General features: G+C 49.4%; 1 protein-coding gene across 2 annotated transcripts in view; it reads right to left on the reverse strand.

Annotated features, from left to right (window-relative positions):
- Positions 1-2,701: 2,701 nt before the first annotated feature.
- Positions 2,702-19,965, reverse strand: part of TSPAN14 (tetraspanin 14) — a 61,732-nt gene continuing 44,468 nt past the window's right edge. For both annotated transcript variants that reach the window (XM_012801450.2, XM_023509579.1), the window contains 7 exons: positions 16,526-16,576; positions 14,362-14,508; positions 12,632-12,802; positions 9,796-9,921; positions 8,602-8,646; positions 5,998-6,117; positions 2,702-4,353 (listed from right to left, as the gene is read on the reverse strand). In XM_012801450.2, coding sequence (XP_012656904.1) covers positions 4,282-4,353; positions 5,998-6,117; positions 8,602-8,646; positions 9,796-9,921; positions 12,632-12,802; positions 14,362-14,508; positions 16,526-16,576 — 732 coding nt within the window. In that variant the 3' untranslated portion in view covers positions 2,702-4,281. The remainder of the gene's footprint in view (positions 4,354-5,997; positions 6,118-8,601; positions 8,647-9,795; positions 9,922-12,631; positions 12,803-14,361; positions 14,509-16,525; positions 16,577-19,965) is intronic.

The raw sequence follows: 19,965 nt of genomic DNA on the forward strand, positions 1-19,965 counted from the left end.
AAGCACCTCTACCAAGATCCACGTTGGGGACAATTTCTCATAGTCCAGGGCAATGTAAAAACTCTGTGATCCTGAGGCAGACACTCCCCAGAGGGCCCTAGAGCTTAAAAGGCCCAAGGCTCACCTGTGAAGGGATACAGCAAGCTCCCCCAACTGAAGGCCAGGAAAGAGATGTTCTCATAGCAGCAGAATGCCTCAGGTGCTGGGACCACTGCAGCCTCCCTTTCTCAGCACCCTGCAGTCTATGCTTTTCTGAGGCTGCTGGCTGAGAAGCTATCAGTGGGCACTATGTCCTCTGCTGGGAGACCTTACACATCGCAGCAGCCTACACCCGTGTGCACGTCTGTTACCGCTCCAGTGGCCTTCCTCTGCATGGACTCTTACTGAAAGGCTGTGTTGGATCACCCACTGTCCAGCACACACCGCCCATCATAGGTTCGCTGGGTGGATGGCAGCTCCAGCCCTCCCAACCACATTGCTTTGGTAAAGTAAGCACCTAACACTATACCAGTAACCAGTCTATGGATTGAACACCCACTGCTACCTACAGCTGTGGCCTTGCAAAGAAGTCAGCTGGCTGACCAGACCTAGAGCCTGTAAGCCAGTGATTTTTCATCTGGTATGCTGCAAAAATTTTTAAAGATTATTGAATTATTTTCCAAAGAAGTTCTAAGTACATTATGTGTATTCTTTTCTTTACTCTTTCTTTTGATGAACATAATTTTTAAGTGTGCTGTGGACGTTTAATGATAAATTCAAGTGTGCTGTGAGATTTTAGAAAAGTCAAAAAATACTGCTCTAAGCCTAGATGGGGAGTGAGCTCCTCAAAGCAACATCAGGCTTTCTCCACATCCCAAATCCAAGTACAGAAACGGGAGAATCAACACGATCTCCCTTTTTCCAAATGTCTGCCGACCTGCCACAGAATCCAAGGATCTAGATAATCTCAGGGAATGGCTCTGCCCTCCGGGCTGGTTTTGCTCTGCAGGAACCAAGTAGAAACATAGGATTCAGGAGGGGTGGTCACCAAGCATCCTATTTTAGCTGTACATAGAGGTTCTGGGGCAAAAAGCTTACAGGGTTGAATCCAGCCTTTCCAAATCCTTGATAGTGACTTACCTTTCTCTGAGCCTCAGTTGCAGGCATAAAAATGGCTTGCTCAGAGCAGTTCCGGTGACTGAATGTATTAACTAGTAGGTACTCTGAGCACTTCCTATCTTCCAGAAAGTCTCTACATACATTAATTTTTATTGTTGTTCATGTGGAAAATCCAAGAACCGCGCTTCTTGTGCAGCAGTACAGTCCATGTCATGAGGAGTCCTGGAGACCAGTGAGGACAGTGGCAGCTGTAGCCAGAGCCTGAGCAGGACAGATGGGAAAGGATCAAACGAGGTGGAAAGCCTGGTGCTCAGATGCTGAAGATTTTGAGAAGAGGGTGGTCTAGACCATCAGGTGCTACAGAGGCCACAAGAGACCCTGGGTTGACAGTTGGACAAGCAGCTTTCAGCCAATGGAGAGAGTGGTGGGTGGTAGAGGGAGGGGTACAGAGAGCCCAGGCAAGAAGCTTCCTGGAGGCAACAGGGCCATGGCAAATTTTTAGGATAAAGAAAGGAAGGCCAGAGAGAGGGGCAGAAGGAGAGGTGCTGGGAAAATAAGAAAAGACCACGATACTTAATGTGTATGGACCGTGGATACAAGGTGTTGCAGCAGAAGTCCCCACCAGCCTCCATCTGGGCTCAGAGGACAGGGAAGGTGAGGATTCTGGGCAAGCTGGTACTGGGTGGGGAGTGAGCTGGGGGCTGGCTCTGTGCCTCTGTGCAGAGTGAGCCCATGCTGCTGAAGACTTCCATGTGCCTACTCCTGTCCTTGCTTTCTTTTCTTTCCTCATGCAACTGCTTCACATCAGATAAGACAGATAAAAATGTCCCCACGGTTTTGTAAGCTAATTGAAAAACAGACCCACCTCTGAAAAAGCTAGACCTTATCCTGAACCAGGTCTGCGTGACTAGATAGGACAGGTCAGCAGGAGCAGCTGGCCAGGAGCTGCGGGAGGGTCTATGCCACCAGCTTTCCCAGCGCAGGCTGGGTCAGAGGCACCTGGTGAGGTAACGCCACTAACCCCCCCCACACACACACACGCAAATGGACCAGCAAGGTCAGAACATGCAGCTTGTCAAGTGGTAACATCCACTGTTCCCCAGTTTCTTTTACTGGGATCAACAGTATAGCCCGGCTATTTACAAATGAGTATAATTTTGATGGATGTGTTACTCTGTTCAATGTAAGCATTTAACATTGTATATTGAAGCAGTACCCTGAACCCCATAAATGTGTCAATGTACAAAATTATGATTTAATAAAACATAAACAAATAGTATTGCCAGGCTAGACAGAGAGGACCTAAAACAACATCCCCTGTGGGTCTCTTTAGTTAAAGTTTATCCAGCTCAGACTTATAGTTAGGAGTAACTAACCCACAAGTCACCTTGTTCTAATTGTAGCCTGCATTTGAGGGATAACGGAAAGTGGCACAGCAAATGAAATTTACATTAGATTGGGTCTACCATGGATTGCTTTTACCATCTACCCTCTGTAAGGTCTAGTCCTCTCCCACTGGTTCCTCTGGCAGCCAAATTTGCCACTGAGATGCTTAGTGCCATCTTGATAGTGACCCAAAACAAAAACGACCAAAACAACACCATTAATATAAAGATATATTCCGTAAAAGAGTTTGGCAGTCAAAGAGAAGCATCACACTTCCGTGAAATACACAAGCATTCTTCTTCTCCTAGCCTACAGAGAATTGTTAAAAAAAAAAAAAAAAAAAAGTCATCAACAGTCACCAGTATACACCACACTAGAATATACACTTCAGCAAAAACCTGCAGGTCACACTCAGTCCCTTGACAGTAAAGAGAAAAGTGGTACAAGCTACAGGGAAGCATCAGGAAGCAGCCCAGTCAAAAATGGATGAATGCCCCAGCTATCCCCACAGGGGCGATTCAGTACATAAGACAACTTCATTTCCTAGAGCAAGTCCCAGAACAGCCCCAACAGGAAGGTGGGCCCAGTGACCACAGTTATCCCACTGAGGGGAATCACCATGAAGGTCAGAAATAAAACATTCCAAGCATGGGGTGCAACTGGGTGCAGGGCCTGGCTGCTAAAGAGGCCAGATCTAGGGATGTGGCCACAAGGGGCCCTGGCCAAAGGTTTCACACTGGCCATCCTCTGGCTAGGGTTCCCTGGCCTTGTGGGGGCGGGGGAGGGAGTATAGGATTCAAGTTTTAGGTGACAATTTCAGTAGCACCAAGACAGAAGACAGTGAGGCCAAGCTGGGGAGGAGGAAGTATGTGGGTTGATGGAGGAAGGGGATGTGTCCACAGGGGGAGGAGGAGCTGTCGTGGGCTGGCTCTTGGGACACTCAAGGGAACTGAATGGGATGGCTCTAGCTGTGGACACCACATAAGGCTGTTCAGAGGAGAATGCCGGAGGAAAGAGGAGGAAATGAAGAAATGGGTGAGAACACTCTTACCCCTATAAATAAACTATTTACACACTTTCAAGAAAAGGAGAGCAGACTCTCAGTGGAGAGCCATGCCCACCACCCCCACCGCTGCCTGGTGCCATTAGAACTTAATGCTGTTGAGACTGGGGATTCTTGCCCCAAAAGAATGGCTGACAGACTTGGGGGCAGCAGGCAAGGCACTCCCGTGGTACCAGTCCACACACTGGCTCAGGCTTACTTCATGTGGACATGGCTGAGGATGCACACATACCACTACAGACTCAGATGGCACTCGGAGGTCCCTGAGGGCCCCTTCCTCCTTCCCAGCTACAAGCAAGGCCCCAGGGTGCTAATGAGCAAGAAGCCTTGTCCTCACCTGCTGGCCCCTCTACCCAAAGCCCACCCACAGATGTGAATGACCCAAAACAGATGGTGTCCTGCAGACCTGTGTGGGCTCCGGGCCCAAGTCAAACACTCCCTGTGGTCATGAGCCCTGTCTGTCCCTCAGGGTCAACAATACCACGCAGACACATTCTCTGTCTCTGGGTAGACCCTGGTGGGGATGTAGTCGCCAAGTGTGAGTAGGTAACAAGGGGGTCCCTCAATCTTCAGGACCAGCAAGCAGAAACAGAGAGGTCACATCACACTGATGCCGAAGACAGGGCTGGCCGTGGGAAGGTGTTTCAGCTCCTCCCCCTTGAATACAAGGCTGGCGACAGTGAAGGGTGTCGGCCTCCATGGCATGGCTCAGCTCCGCTTGCTCGCTTTGCTCCTCAGAAGTGGTGGCCTGCCTTCACCGCCTCAATGTCAGAGATCAGGGTCCTCGCCAGGAAGATGCCAAATATCTGAAACCAAAGCCAGCAGAGTAAGAGGCCATCCATGCTGGGGCCCAAAGCCAGAGGGCAGGAAGCAAAGGGCAAGGGGAGAACGTTCCACTGCACGTTGCTCCCTCACCCACCCTGCCAAGGCTGAGGACGCAGAGAGAGCGACACTTTGGCAATCAGGAAAGCATGGCAGACCCACCAGAAGAAAGAGAACCCTGGGGTCTAATTTGCTGTATCCCTAAAGCCTAAAAGAGGCAAACGGTAGGCACGCAGAAGCCAAACAGACACTCTGCCCTGCCTCCAACATGACTAAGCACAGCACAGACCATGGGGCGGGACACACTTGTCCCTGGGTTAAACCAAAAATAACAGGGTCACCCTGACTGGTTTTGATTCCCAAAAGAATAAGTTTTGAACATTTCCTGTAAACCTGTCCCTAATTTTATGTCTGAATAGAAGTCCAGCCTTGGTGTACAGGAAAATCAGGAGGGAAGACTGATGTTTTTCTACCAAGAACAAACTAATGTGAACTTGCTAACCTTTGAAGTTTTCTCTCTCTTTTTTTTTTGCCTTTAAATTCCTATTGTGGTTCTTATTTGAATAACTAGTCCTTCTGAAGTCCGATTCCCTTGCCTGCTTTGCCAGTAAATTTTTTTCTTTCTTTTTCTAGAAGTTTCTTTCAGTCTTACTTTGAAGGGGAAAGGTGTAACAGCAGCTCTGTCGATCTTAGTCGCCTCTTCAAGGCAAAATCAGAGTCAAATATCTTCTAAATGGTGTGTTTTCCACCTAAGAACAGCATTAGCTGCCTCAGAAGCTGCTCAGAGGTCCTGAGCTGCTTCTCACAGCCTGGGCAACAACTGGAAAGACTCCTATCTTCTCTGCTATCAGTGAATTCTTGACTTTCTCCACCTATTTTTCACCTGCCAGACACAGGCCAGTCCACTCACCCCAGGCCTCCCTGCCCCCTCGGTTACTAATATCCTTCCACAGGTAAAATCTGGTTCAAATGAACAAACACAGCCTTGAAGGAGAAAAGACGCCCCAAGGGGCAGCAGGCCTCAGAGAGTCAGCTGTGGACAAGGAAGCCTCCTGAGAGCCCTAATCCAGATGCCCAGAACAGGGAGGGAGAGGTCTCAGGGTAAGAGCACATCTCTGAGTATCAGGCCTTCTTCAAGCCCCAGCTGACCAGCAGTATCGCCTCCACTCTGCAGCTCTTGACACCTCTTTAAATTCTACCCTCCTATCAGCAGGGAGAGACCCCAAAGCAGCCTCACCCAGAGGGCACCCCAGATTCTACCCTCCAGAAAGGAAATGCACGCTTATGAAGCCTACCAGGCCCTCTCAAGACTTGCACAGGGTCACACTGTCCCACCCCACTCCACCTAGAGGCCTCTCATTAGGTAGCACCATGGGGAGAAAACGAGAATGACTACAGCCTGTCCCGGACCCAGACCCAACACACGACTTCGATGGAAGCCACTGTGCTCCCGACACACACACACACACACACACACACGCTCAGCCCTGGACATCCAAATGGATCCTTTTGTTTTTTCTATAAGGTACCTTAACATCAGGCCCAAGCTGGACAAACATCTATGTTAACAGCCCACCTCCCTCAAATAAAAAAGGCCACCTGTCAATCCTGCAGGCTCTTCAACCCACCTGCAGCAGTGAGATGGCAATGAAGACACCGGCCACAATGTAAATATTCCTTGGGAGCCAGCCCTCCAGCACCTGGATGCAGCCTTTTGTGAAGATAGACTCGTCCCACTTGTTCTTCAGCTACAAGAAAACATCACGGCAGCCTGAGCTGGTGCCACATACAGTGTCCCCACCCTGGTCCCCTAGAGAGCCCCAGACGGGAGCAGGACAAAGTACAGTGTGAATGAAGGATCTGGGAGGCAGGTGCTGAGGACGGGCAGAAGCTCTGGGAGAAACTCACGCACTTGTCTCAGGCTCTGTCCCACGACCGGGCAGTCTGCCACCACAACACCTGTCTGACCCTGGCTGTGATCGTCAACCCATTTCTCTACAGGCCTCGGGAGATTTAAAGAGCAATTTGCTCAACACGCGCACCCTCAAAGCCCACATCTAGAGAAAGGAAAGCTTAGAGGAGGGAGATGTGTCTTTGCAGTGGTTCTCAACCTTCCTAATGCTGCGGTGTGTTTTCATTGTTACAAAGGGGTCGCGACCCACCGGTTGAGAACTGCAGCTTTAAAGAGAAACTCGGAGAAGGGAGTACTAGTCTTCTGTGGGTCTAAGGCGCTAGCAGGAGAAAAAAGGCATAGTGGCTTCTCAGAATGTTTCCCATTAGAGCACGTCCCATAGGTAAGCCTGGCTCCAGGAGTCAGAGCTAGCAGGTAACTGTCACCAGCCAGCCCGCTCTCTCCACTGCACACCCAACATACTGCAATTAGTCCCAGCCCTTCACCTGTCAGGCTCCCCCATGACAATACCGATGCATTAATCCACTTTACAGTGTTATGGTAGAATCCTGTCCCCTCAAAATTCATATGTTGAAATCCTCACCTCCAGTAGCTCAGAATGTGACTGTATTTGGCGACAGGCTCTTTACAGAAGTCAGTAAGCTAAAATGGAGCCCTTAGGGTGGGTCCTAATCCAAGTGACTGGTGTCCTTATAAAAAGAGGAGATTAGGACACAGACATGCAGAGTGAAACCACATGCAGACACAGCACAGGCAGCTGTCTACAAGCTCAGAAGAGAGGCCCAAACAGACCCCTCCCTCACAGCTCTCAAAAGAAACTGACCCAGCACCTTCCTCTTGGACTTCTAGCCTCCTACTGGGAGAAAGTAAATGTCTGCTGTTTAAGCCACCCAGACTTGCTGCTTTATTACAGCAGCCCTAGCAAAGTAATATAAGTGACAAATTCATAACTGGAGAAGCTGACATCAGTACAGATCTCTTAGTCTATTCAAGCTACTATAACAAAATACCATAGACTGGGTGGCTTATAAACAGAAATTTCTCTCTTAGTTCTGGAGGCTGGGGAGTCCAAAAACGAGGTGCTGGCAGGTTCCGTGTCTGGTGAGGCCCTGCTCTGCAGCTCACAGACAGCACATTCTCAGTATTCTCACCGCGTGGGAGGGGTGAATAAGCTCTCCAGGGTCTCTTTCATAAGTAAGGGCACATTCCTCAGAGCTCTGCCCTCACAACTTAATCATCTCCCAAAGGTCCCATCTTCAAAAACCATTGTACTCAGCGTTAGGTTTCAACACAGAATTTGGTGAAGACATGAACTTTCAATCTATAGCACTCATTCCTGTGAAATGGAGCTTACTGAAGGAGGACGCTGAGTTTTCCAGGCTGCAGGGACACGTACCTTGTGTCCATGGCTAACGGGAAGGGTCTCTGTAGATTCCCCGACACCTGCCTTTTAGAACAGTAGTCTTTCCTATCACCCCAAAGACCACACCAGAACAAGGCCTAGAGTGGGGTAGAAAGCTCTGTCTGCATCCTTGGGGTGGGTGCTGCCACTCTTCACACTCCCTGCAGCCTGAAGGAAAGAGCCTCACTCCAGACCAGTCTCCCACCTTGTCTCCACATGGAGGTCAGACCAAGCCACACATTCCTGCAGCTTTATCCAGAACCCCTCCATAAAAGACAACTCCTGGGGACCCAAGTAGCCTCACAAAAAGGCAGTCTTTGTTCTCAACATTTCCATCCTACCTCTTTTCTTTAAGAGACAAGAGTCTCGCTCTGTTGCTCAGGCTAGAATATGGTGGTATGACCATAGCTCACTGTAGCCTGGAACTCAAGGGATCCTCCCGCCTCAGTCTCCCCAGTATCGTGGACTACAGGCACACACCACCATGCCCAGATAATTTTTATTTTTAAAGAGATGGGGTCTTACTATGTTACCAAGGCTGGTCTTGAACTCTTCAGTTCAAGCAATCCTTCCTCATCAGCCTCCCAAAGGGCTAGGATTACAGCCACTGTGCCCAGCCCCACCCCATCTCTTTAATGCAATAACTGCTAAGTTTGGGGATTATAGTTTATAGGGCTTGAAATCTCCACCTATCACTGCTCCTGGGGCTTTGCCACCGGCTCAGGAAGCAGTTGGTGTGGCCACTGTGCCCCTGTTCAGCTCACTCCCAGATTAGAAAGCACCTGGAGCTTAATCACCCCTGGTTTTTCTACTTCAGTTTGCACTTGTGCTAAATCAGGAAGTTGGACTACAGAGAATAAAAGCTAAATAACTGTTAATCTAAAGAATTCTTCAAGTTGTACATATTGCAGTTCTCACCTGAATCCTGACATCATATCCACACTGTGTGTTCACAACTTTTTGCTGTTAAAAAAAAAAAAAAAAAGTCACTTTTAAGTCACTTTTGGTCTCTCAAGAAGCTGGTGGTAGGAAGTTCTAGAAAAGTCACAACCAGATGCCAGCAAACACCTGTGCAAATTCCATTTTACAGCTCATGTCCTTCAGTCATGCTGCCAATTAACGTTTCAGGCTAGGACAGGGGTCAGCAAACCTTTTTTCTGTGAAGGGCTAAAGAGTAAATATTTCACACATAGAATCAACTCTGCTTTGGTGGCATGAGAGCAGATGCTGACAATGTGTAAATGAATAAGCATGGCTGCATTTCAGGAAAACTTCAGACACCAAAATCTGAATTTCATGTGCCACAAAGTATTATCCTCCTTCTGACTTATTTTCAACCATTTAAAAATAGCTGAAAGCATTCTTAGCTCGTAAGTCAGAAGAACAGCAGACCAGATTTGGCCCCTGAGCCATAGTTTGTCAATCTCTCTGCTAGGAGGTAAAGGTTACACTTGCTAAAAGCAACACTTGCTAGACTAGAATATTTCAGTCACAGTGGAGACTCCAGACACTAGCTGAGCAACTCCAGCACATCTGCGCCTCTCCAGGCTGGGAACTTGCCCATGTAATAGCAGCAATGCCCGCCCTGCCTCCTCAGAGCCCTGTGACCAGATACTGGGCATTACATAACTGCACAGAAAGCTCACAAAGAACTGAGTTCTGCTCAGGTTCAGTTCAGGCAAAATTCAGAGCTCCTCCATGGGAGGAGCCCAGCTTCTGCAACCCAAGGACCTGTGCCTTTGACTGCAGGTAAAAACAGGTGAAGGAAGAAAAGGAAATAATCCTCCACTACTGAGATGCTGTCCCCTCGACAGTGAAAGGTACCCCCACAGCCCCTGTGAACTTCTGAGTACCAGGCATTTTCTCCAAAGACAGAACACTAAATAGGGCCAACCAGGGATTGCTACAATCATAGCATCTTGGCCAGATGCCACAATGACAGCCCCTCCAGGTAGGCATAGTACCATTTTTCTCCTGCTTCTCCCAGAACACTAGAGCCGGAGCTGGGCTCACAAGAACTTACACGTAGATTTCAGAGCCACAAGAGCCTCAGGAACTGTAGGGCTTCTGGAGGGACATAGGCTCCATGTGCCCAAGCACAGGCCAACTCACCGCGGGATCCGGCACGCAGCAGGAGAAGGGCACCCCACACTTCTCACGGCTGTAGCTGGCGCCACTGCAGTTGAAGTATACGTTGAGGTCCCAGTCTTCAGGGCCGAACGCCCCGCAGCACTGGTTCTGCAATCACAATAGCCAGAACCATCAGGGGCTGAGCCAGAACCCAGGCTGCCTGGCATAGGATACCAGTCTTGCTGACACCAGAGTCACACAGAGAAATCAAGGTCTACCCCACTACCTCCCACGTGCACAGGGGTGCTGAGCTAGGGAGATAGGCAGCCTTTTTAAGAAGGAAACTGTGTTGCCAGGTGCAGTGGCATGCACCTGTAGTCTCAGCTACGTGAGAAGACAGCTTGAGCCCAGGCATTCGAAGCAAGCCTGGGAAACATACCGACACCTCAATCTCTAAAAATAAATAACAAATTTAAAGGAAAAAAAGGAAATAAACAGTGGCCAAGGCACCTCCTGTATCCAACACACAAGGCTGACTCTGGTGCAGCACTGGGCTCAGCCAGGAGCTTGCCCTTTCTGTCTCACTTTGCAGCTCCAGCTGCCTAGTCCTCTCCTTTGAGCCCCTCCCCCCACTCCTACACCTCTGATGTGGCCCTCTACTGCCCCTGAGAGAATATTTCCTCATGGCCACTGTCTTCCTGAGAAACTTCCAGGCTGGCTCTGGTTCCATTTTTTGCTTTTTTACAAAAATCAGCTGGGGAATGTCTACTCCCAAGGAAAAGACATAGCATTGGGGTAAATGGGTAACACAATCACAGGTCTGGCCCCCCACCCGGAGCCTCTGCTCTCCCGTCCTATTATCTGGTGGAGCTGCAAAGAACCCTCACTTGTCTAAAAAAATCTAAAAACCAAACACACTGAAAGCATCACTGTGACGTTAACAGCAACTTCACCCACGAGCAGATTTTGATTTTGCCCGTGCACTTACAGCCGACAGCGTTATCATAGTCATGGCAGCAATCATAATAAATGACTACTGGGATTTCTGCCCCCCCACACTTTCCTTTTTTATTTCTAAGGTAAAATCCCATCTCCCTACTCCCCAATCCCCATTGTTCTAGTTGCTTTAATGATTACCTTATATTTCACCTCAGAAATCTCCATAATTTACTGAATGCCTCTGGGAAATTTTATTTTTAAAAGGAAAAGGAGGCTATGGAAAAAACTACAATGTCTTTAAGGCAAGGCAAGGTACTCTAGCACATGGGAACCAGCAAGCCTGTGAGAAAATGAAAAAAGAACTGTAGCACTAAAACAGGGAGCAACATCTGAAAATGGATAGGATCTGGTGACAGTCACAGACTAAAAAAGGTCAATAATAACAATATAGGAAGGATCTTTAGTCGCATAAATGGGTTTTGCTGATCCCATGATACATGAAATAAGGGTAAACAAATTTGGGTTAATAATGAAACTGGGTCAGGCTGGATGAGGTGGTTCACACCTGTAATCCTCAAACTCTGGGAGGCTGAGGCAGGAGGATAGCTGGAGCTCAGGAGTTTGAAACCACCCTGAGCAAGAGTGAGACCTCATCTCTGCTAAAAATAGAAAAATTAGGCAGGGCATAGGGGCTCACACCTGTAAGCCTAGCACTCTGGGAGACAGAGGTGAGTGGATTACTTGAGCTCAGGAGTTCAAGACCAGCTGGGCAAGAGCCAGACCCATCTCTACTAAAAATAGAAAAACTGGCCAGGTATTGTGGCAGGCACCTATAGTCCCAGGTATTCAGGAGGCTGCAGTGAGCTATGATGATGCCAGAGCACTTTACCCAGGGCAACAGAGTGAGACTCTGTCTGGAAAAAAAAAAAAAAGGAAAAAGAAAAAATAAATAAAAATAGAAAAATTAATGGAGCATAGTAGCAAGCGCCTGTAGTCCTAGCTACTTGTGAGGCTGAAGCAGGAGGACTGCTGTTGAGTTAGGCTAATACCATGGCACTCTAGCTTATACAACAGAGTGAGACTAAATAAATAGATAAAATAATAAAATAATGAAAGTAGGTCATAGTTATTTTTAATGTTTTCTAATTTATTTTCTTATCAGAACCAAAATGTTCCATATAAAAAGTTCCTGAGGAAGCTGGGCTTTCTGGCAGCACAAAGATTAAAGAAGAGCCTCCCAAAGGCCAACAGGGATAGAGAGTGGGTTCCTCCCAGGGGGCCTGGGGCCGTGGTGCAAGCCTCCAGGTGCAGTCGCACAGGAGGGGAGACAGGGCCAGATGGAGTAAAGGCCACAGCCTGGGACTGCTTAGACAACCCCCTGGGGACATATTCCAGGGAGGTTACATTCCTCTCCATCTGAGGAAGCTTCCTCTGGGCAGCTCTGCCTTCTCAAATGGGAAGGGGAAAAGGTCTGGGTGAGGAAGGAGACAGAAATAGTCTCAGACAGTGAGTCACAAGCCTGGGGTTGGGGGCCCTCTATCCTGGTTATCCACAGCGCTTCCAGAGAGGACTACAGCCTGCATGGCTATTGGACAGGGCTAAAGGATCTGGGCCCCCTTCTAGAGCAGGGGAGGGGTGGGCGCCTGGTGAGGGTGGCTGTACCCCTGACAACTGAACTTGCCTCTCCAATCCAAATGGGGGGGAGGGGGTCCAAGCTGAGAGAGAGCCCAGACTCCTGGGCAACCAGGAAAAGGCAAAGCTGAGCTGACCAGAGGTGGAGGCGGCCCTTTCCTTCCCTGCTGCCCACCAAGGCACAAGCAGGAAACCCAGGAGGGAGGTCCCCATGTTCTCCCCCAGCCTCTGCTCTGGAGCAGCACAGACAGACTGCTCACAGGACAGCACACGCTCCAGCAGAGCGCCCACGGGGGCTGCTGCTTACGGCTTTCTGAAGGGAATCAATGAGGTTCTGCAAGTCGATGTCGTCCCGGTAGGACCTGATGTTGCTCTCGAAAAATTCCCGGAACCGGTCCCTCACCCAGTCTTGGAACAGGAAGGCCAGCACGGCCACGGCCAGCTCCAGAAAGAAGATGAGCACAATTGCACCACAGAACTGCACAGGCATGAGAATGGAAGGAGAGTTACCACGCCATCAGCCCAGCCTACACACACACACACACACACACACCCTGCCTGGTGCAGAACCACAGCCTGCCACAGAGAGTATGGGCTCTGCACCTGAGGGACCCATGCTAAGACCCTGGGTGACTCTGGGCAACTTCACTTCATCTATAAAAAGCAAATAGTCACCGCTACCCAGGTCACTGCATTGTCTGGTAATAGCCAAATGAATGAAAAAGTATGAGAAAGCTCCAAACCAATGTGTCAATAATTTCCTATAAAGCAGCCCTCCTCACTGGACAAGAAGGAATGCATATCACTCCTCCAATGAATGGCTGTCCTTCCCCACCAGAAGTGTCACCTCCTTAAGAACAGAAACTGTGCCCCAGACACAACCTGACCACTCCCTGTGCACACACAACCACCCGAGACCCTAGAAAACTAATCTGGTACCTCCACTTTCGGGACAAGGAAACAGGCTCAGTCAGGTGTGTAGCTTGTGTGAGGTCACACAGCTCAAGAAGGACTTGTGAGTTCCTTGGCAGGTCTCATGACAACTCTGGAGGTGCCAACATTATCTAGACCCACTCTGTACAGTAAGTATATGACTACTAGCAGTATAAAGACCTCTCCAGAAGCTTGGCTGCCCCTAGCCACAAACTGTGGTAGTGTTGCCACTGGAGCCACAGGTCCACACCCCCTTCCATCAGAGCAGACTCCCAACCTGCAGAGTCTGTGTTCTCACAGCCATTATCATTGGCCATACCAGGCACTAAGCAGTTTTGTCATAATTAGCAAAACTGGAGGAGTCTTTCAAAGTAAAACAGAGGAGAAACACGTGAATGCACGTGCAGCCCTCCAGAACATAATCTCTGTTCACACAGAAACGAGATACTAAATGTAATATTTTTAAAGAAGAAAAAAACTAAGAAGAAAAATCCCATGTTCTTTACTCTTTAAATTAAGCCCAGGAAAGAAAAGGCTTGGTCTAATATACTTAACACATAATACAGTACAGAAAAAGATGATGCATTTTCCCCTATAGATGCTATTTAATTCTAACTGAATGCACTTAAAAATGAATTTGTATCTAAATATAAAACTAAAATCTTTGTAACTCACAGTTCTGCCAGGAAATTAAGGATTCTGTACTGCACATCCAACAGATTCACACACCCTGGATAAGGGAAATGACTTCTTAACTGGTAACATCTTTTGATCTTAGCCAGGAAGGCCAAAGGTGGATAGCAAACAAACAATTCCCTCAGAACTTCTGAAGGAAGATAAAAGGCAAAAAAGGAGGAGGAATGCTGGCCTAGGAGCAGCTCACTCCTCCTACCAGGGGCTAAAAACCAAGGGGAAACAACTTCTCCCAGGCTGTGGAGTCAGCTCATCTGATTTTTCCTGAAATCTTACCATTTTGTAGGGCAGCAGCTGGGGCCTGGAGGAGGCTTCTAAGAACTGCTCCCCACTTGTACCATGTAACATATAACCCCTGCCCAGCAGAGCCCACACCACTAGCCCCATCCATCCCCATGGCTGTGCACTCACAAACTTGAGCAGGCAGATGTTCTCCCGCAGAGCCCCCACACAGCCGGCGAACCCCAGTGTGAACATCACCACGCCCACCATCAGGACCAGTACCACGGGGTCGATTCCATGCAGCCGGGTCACTTTGGTGAGGTCGGACAGCACGCCCTGAAAAAGGCAGAGAAAATGGGGCAGCCTCAGACTCCCCACACTCGAGGGAAGTGTGCTGCTGCACTGAGGACAGGGATGTGCCTTCAGAGGCTCAGTCATTTCATCAAAAGCCAGGCCAGAGGGAGGTCCCTACCCATCCCATCAGAGGCCCCTCTGGCCAACAGATCTTTGCCCACCTCAACCCCCAGGGCCCTCATAGAAAGTGGTTCCTGACCTCCACCCAGGCTGTGAGTCCCCACTAGGCAGGTGCCAGACTTCCCTGGTAGCCTGCAGGGTGCCTGAGGTAGGCCTGGTGTGGCCAACTTTGTAACTTGGCACTCAATTAATGGCGAAGCCCACTAACTCGTGGAAAACACACCCACCAAGGGTAGACAAAGGTAGCACTGTCGTAGAACAATTGGTGGGTGTTCTATACCTGCATTGTCCAATATGGTAGCCACTGGCCAAACCACTCAAAGTGTAGCTAGTTGAGACGTTAAGTACCAAATTTAAATTTGTATTGCATTTCAATTAGTTTAAATTTAAACATGAACAGTCACGTGTAGCTAGTGAAAACCACAATGGGCAGAGCAGTACTACAGGATTTGTAACCGCTAGGGGTGAAATTAAGCCCTGGGGGCTGAGTTACATAGCTTGTTTATAATTCTGCTTCTTAGATTTTAGTTTAATCTCTTCTTCATGTTCTATAATCTCTCTTCTTGTTCTATAAATGACGAGGAAGACTAGACCTCTCAGCTTCCAGCTGAACTTTGCTATAGATTAGCTGCCTCCTTCATTGTCCTGTACCAAACTCAGGCCAGATGGCATCCAAGACCATGGACAGTTATCCATGACAGTTACTTTTCAGTGTGGAGTATTAAATATACCTTTCCTGAAAGAAAAAAACTATCTCGATTATTCAGATCATTGTACCTATGCATTAGGCCTTACAAGGAAAGATGCTAAAATTCTGTTAATCTTCCCTGAGCTCTGACTATATAAATGATCCGAAATTGCTACACTTTGGATCGCTGGCTTCCATTCTTAAGCATCTGTGCTTCCTAGCCAGCCATCCTCAATCTATGCATCTAAATAAACTCTCTTAAAGGCCACACGATGGCGCTGTAAGCCACAGATTGCACTTGCTTCTGGGTCACTGGGGCAGACGAATATTGCACCCCAGCTCTTGCCCTTCAAGAGGCCACCCAAACATGAAGGTGGGTCTTACTGAGTCCCTAAGGTTATGGTGGGAAAGCCCACAGACCCAAACAAAGGGAGGTTCCACTAAAAGAAGAGGGAGCTAGGCCTAAGGTTCTAGAGAAAGCTTTAGTTCCCACTGTTTCCTGCCCAGCCTGCTCCATTTTGCTCCATCCCTTCCTGCCACACCTCTCCTCTTCCTCCTTCCTGGCCCTATAGTGAGGGCCCTGTTCAGCCCTCAGGACCTCCACATGGCAACAAGAGGCAGCAGCTCCTTCCACCCATACTCTAGTCTCCCCCTCACTCCCAGCTGTGCCTACCCCTAGTCCTTCCAGACAATAGCCTACCTAGTCTCCCCTCTCTACCACCCCTCCACAGGTGCTTAAAGACCTGCCTCTGCCCCCACAGGGTGCCCAGGGGCACACAGCTCAGCCCTGCTCCAATTCTCGGGATTCTTTCTGTGGACTAGGACAAGAGCTTCAGGGACAAACGCCACTGTGTTCAGGGACTGCTTCCAGACCCCAGAGGCATAGATGGGTCAAGAGGTCAGCCCCAAGCCTGTGCTGAGCACAGCTGCAAGGAAGCCTGGGGCAACTGGGGGTACCTGGAAACAGAAAAGAAGGCTCTCCACAATCACAGGGTTTACAATTCAAAACCCCTGCCACTAGGGAGCAGAGCAGCCGGGAGATGGTTCTGTGGAGATTAATGGCTACAAACCTTCACACAGCATTAGAAATGCTCATTGTCAGGGAACAGATTGGAGGAGAGGAAAATTAAAGTCCAACGAATCCAGTTGGGGCTGCCTGATGCTCAGGGTGCTAGTAACAGTAACACCTACCTTTTCGCTCCATGCCCACAGCCCGACTCCAAGGAAGATGACTCCAGCCAACTAAGCAGAGGCAGGGAAAAAGAGAGAGAGAGAGAGAGAAAATTAGGTCTGAAACCAGCACTGTCAACAAGCTTCACAGAGCAAAGTCCATGCTGCTAGCCCGAGCATGCTCCTGGTTCACATCCAAGGTGGCCCTACAGAGGACAGGGGCTTTTAACCCACAACAGAGGGACATTGAGGTTCTCCAGATAACCTGTACCACCTGCCTTCCCTGAATGTCTGAACCAATTCCTTCAACCCCAGATGGACCTGCAGAGACACAGATATCGGGCTGTCCCCTGGCCCATCTCCACTGTGCAACCCTCAACTCATTTTAGTGCACTATCTGGTGTGTAAGAAGATACCGTCCCTCATGAGGGCTGACCCCAGGTGCCTTCAGAGCCTTCCAGTGCAGGGTGAGGCTCTGCATAGGACTGGGCACCACCCCAAAGTGAGGGAACGGGGGACAGAGCCCAGCCCCAACTCTGCCACCCTCCCCAGGCCTCCAGCGCAGGAGACGGACTCCAAGCAGAGACAAGCAGCTGGCAAGGGCTGAACCTCCTCTTCTCCACAGTACCTACAGTCAGCACCACACATGTGTGCCCAGGAAATGCTGGGTTATTCACTACTGAGTTAATAAAAGTCTGCATTTGTACACCCCAGAAGATAATAAGCACCCCTAAGCCCGACCTCCCACCTGCAGGGACTAGGCTGTCCCATGTGCACCGGAACAAAAGGGCCCACTACCCACTGAAGATTTTTTTCAATATAAAATATATGTCATGATCTCCACAAATAAAGCTGCCTCCTAGTTTTGTTTAACTGCTTTACACAGCACTGGCATTTTGCTGCCATTCATTAGCATCTCCCCATAAGTAAGAGCAAGAGAGCGAGGCTTCTCCCGGACTCTCAACTTTCCAGTGTATTCTCAAGGCTTATGCCCAGGGCTGAAGCTGGAAGAACTGACCCCATAAAGAAAGGCCTGGGAGGTCTCTTCTGGACCACATGAGTTTCAGAAAATGCACACATGCCCAGTATTTTTATGGAATTTCAGAGGGTTCACAGTCTTCCGTTGCTGGTTCCCACAGTGGTCTGTGAACCCCAAGTGAGAAAGTTCTGCCAGGACCTGATCCCTATGTTTTACAAAGCAAGACAAAGCAGGGCCAGGACCAAAATACCAGGCAGCAAGAAGAAGGGCTGGGTCCCACATTTCGGTTCAGACATTCACTCGCTCCTTACTCATTTGTTCAACTAATATTCACAGGGCACATCCCAGTGCCAGGCACTGTCCTCCAGCACTGGGTGTAGCACTGGGCTCATGCCAAAGCTCCCCAGGGCACAGGGGCTAGTGCTCCAGAGGGCTCATCTTTGGCCCTTCCCACCAAACCATGTGAATTTCCTGCTTCTCAGTCCTCCTTCTGAATTACATATAACTGGCTGGTGTTTTTTCTCCATGGACGGCACAGCCACTTCCTTTCTTTCCCAGGTGTCCCATGCTGACACAGGGAGTGAGCCCAAAGGATGGCTACTACCCACCCACATCCTGTTGGCCCCATCCCCACCACTCTTCAAGGGCTCAGATCCTTACTTCCCTCTTGCCAAAGCTGGGGACCAAATCTTTTTTCTAAAGTCCTAGCTGACCTCATCCAACACAGCTGCTCATTCCCCCCAGCCACTCACTGGCACACTCCACCTTGGACAACAAGCACATGCTCCTGGCTGCCCTCCTTCCTGCCCCTCCTCCTTCTCCAGACCCTTCTAAATGCCAATGGGGCTCACCCTGCAGTCTTAGCCCCTTCGTCCTCCCCTGAGCCCTCTAGGTGAGCTCATAATTGCAGGCTTTAATGCCATCTATATACTGCTGACTTACAGATCCAGATCGCCAGCCCTCTAGATCCCTGGCCACTCCCCCAGGTCAAATACCCTGATGTCTCCTTCACTTGCTTACCTCATGCAGCTATCAATATTTCCATAGTAACATGCCTTGGTCTCTCAGTGCCCATCCCAGCTCCCCATCCCACCCAACTCTCATCAATGGCACCATGTCCACCCATTCACATGTGTCACAGGGAAAACCTAGCCCTAAGCTTAACGCCTCGATTCGTTTCACCCCACACATACCCCCCTGCCCCAGACTTTGTGCTGGTTCTACCTTCAAAATCCATAATGCATTCAACAGGTGTCATCCCAACCCTCTGCTCCCACCTGTCCACATACTACTCACTCAGGCCTGGATCCCAGGCAACCAGAGTGATCCTTTAAAACCACAGATCAAGTGGCTCCCCTCCTCTAAACCCTCAAGAGACATCCTTTCACACCTAGAATAAACTTTGCATTATCTGCCATAGACCAGGCCCAACAGCCTCAACATCCTCCTGCCTGCCACCTGCCAGACCTGACTCTTATTTTTCTTTGCTTTCTTTCTTTCTTTTTTTTTTGGGGGGGGGGCGGGGGGGGTGAGACAGAATCTCAAGCTGTTGCTCTGGGTAGAGAGCTATAGCATCATAGCTCACAGCAACCTGAAACTCTTGGGCTCAAGTGATTCTCTTGCCTCAGTTTTTCTATTTTTAGTAGAGATGGGGTCTCACTCTTTCCTCAGGCTGGTCTCAAACCTGTGAGCTCAAGCAATCCACCCTATTCAGCCTCCCAGAGTGCTAGGATTATAGACCTGAGCCACGGCACCTGGTGGCATTCTTATTTTTCTTCAGAGCTCTGACACTGTTCCCTTAGCCTAGAATGTTCTTCCTCTATATTCCTGGCTTCCTGCCTCACCTCATTCAGCTCTCTTCACATTTCACCTTCTCAGAGACACCTGCCCTTACCACCCTAGGTGGGACTGCTCTTGACCCCACTCCTGACCCTGTCCTGTTGCCTTTCTTCATGGCACTGACCCTCAACACATGGGGGTCTGTGTCAAGCATCTCCTGCATAAGCCCTCTGAGGGCAGAGATGCTATCTATTTCGTTCACTTGCACCCCAACAACTTGGGGAATGACTTGGCACAGAGTAGGTGCACAACAAGCACGAGTGAATGACCCACCAGGACCAGAGCAGAGCTTGCCTGGGTCCTTCCAGCTCTCCTCTGAGGCACCATCTAAAGGCATTCAGAGCACAGGAGGCCACACCAAAGCCCAGCCCAGCATGAGACCAAGGGACAGCCCTACACAGGGCATCAGGCTGGGATCAGAGCAAAATAGGTCCTGCAGGTGGCCCAGCCTCTGCCCTCTCCAGTGTTCCTAGACTTTCCAGCCCCTGCCTAATCACTTCCATTACAGTCCACCCATCCCCTGGTGCCATGTGAGACAAGTGAAAAAAACCTGTTTTAAAAACACACAGCTGGGCGGCGTCTGTGGCTCACAAGGGTCAGGTGCTGGTCCCATATGCTGGAGGTGGCAGATTCAAACCCAACC

The sequence above is a fragment of the Otolemur garnettii genome, unplaced genomic scaffold (genome assembly GCF_000181295.1).
Source record: "Otolemur garnettii isolate 467f Iridium unplaced genomic scaffold, OtoGar3 scaffold00008, whole genome shotgun sequence".
Taxonomy (NCBI): domain Eukaryota; kingdom Metazoa; phylum Chordata; class Mammalia; order Primates; family Galagidae; genus Otolemur; species Otolemur garnettii.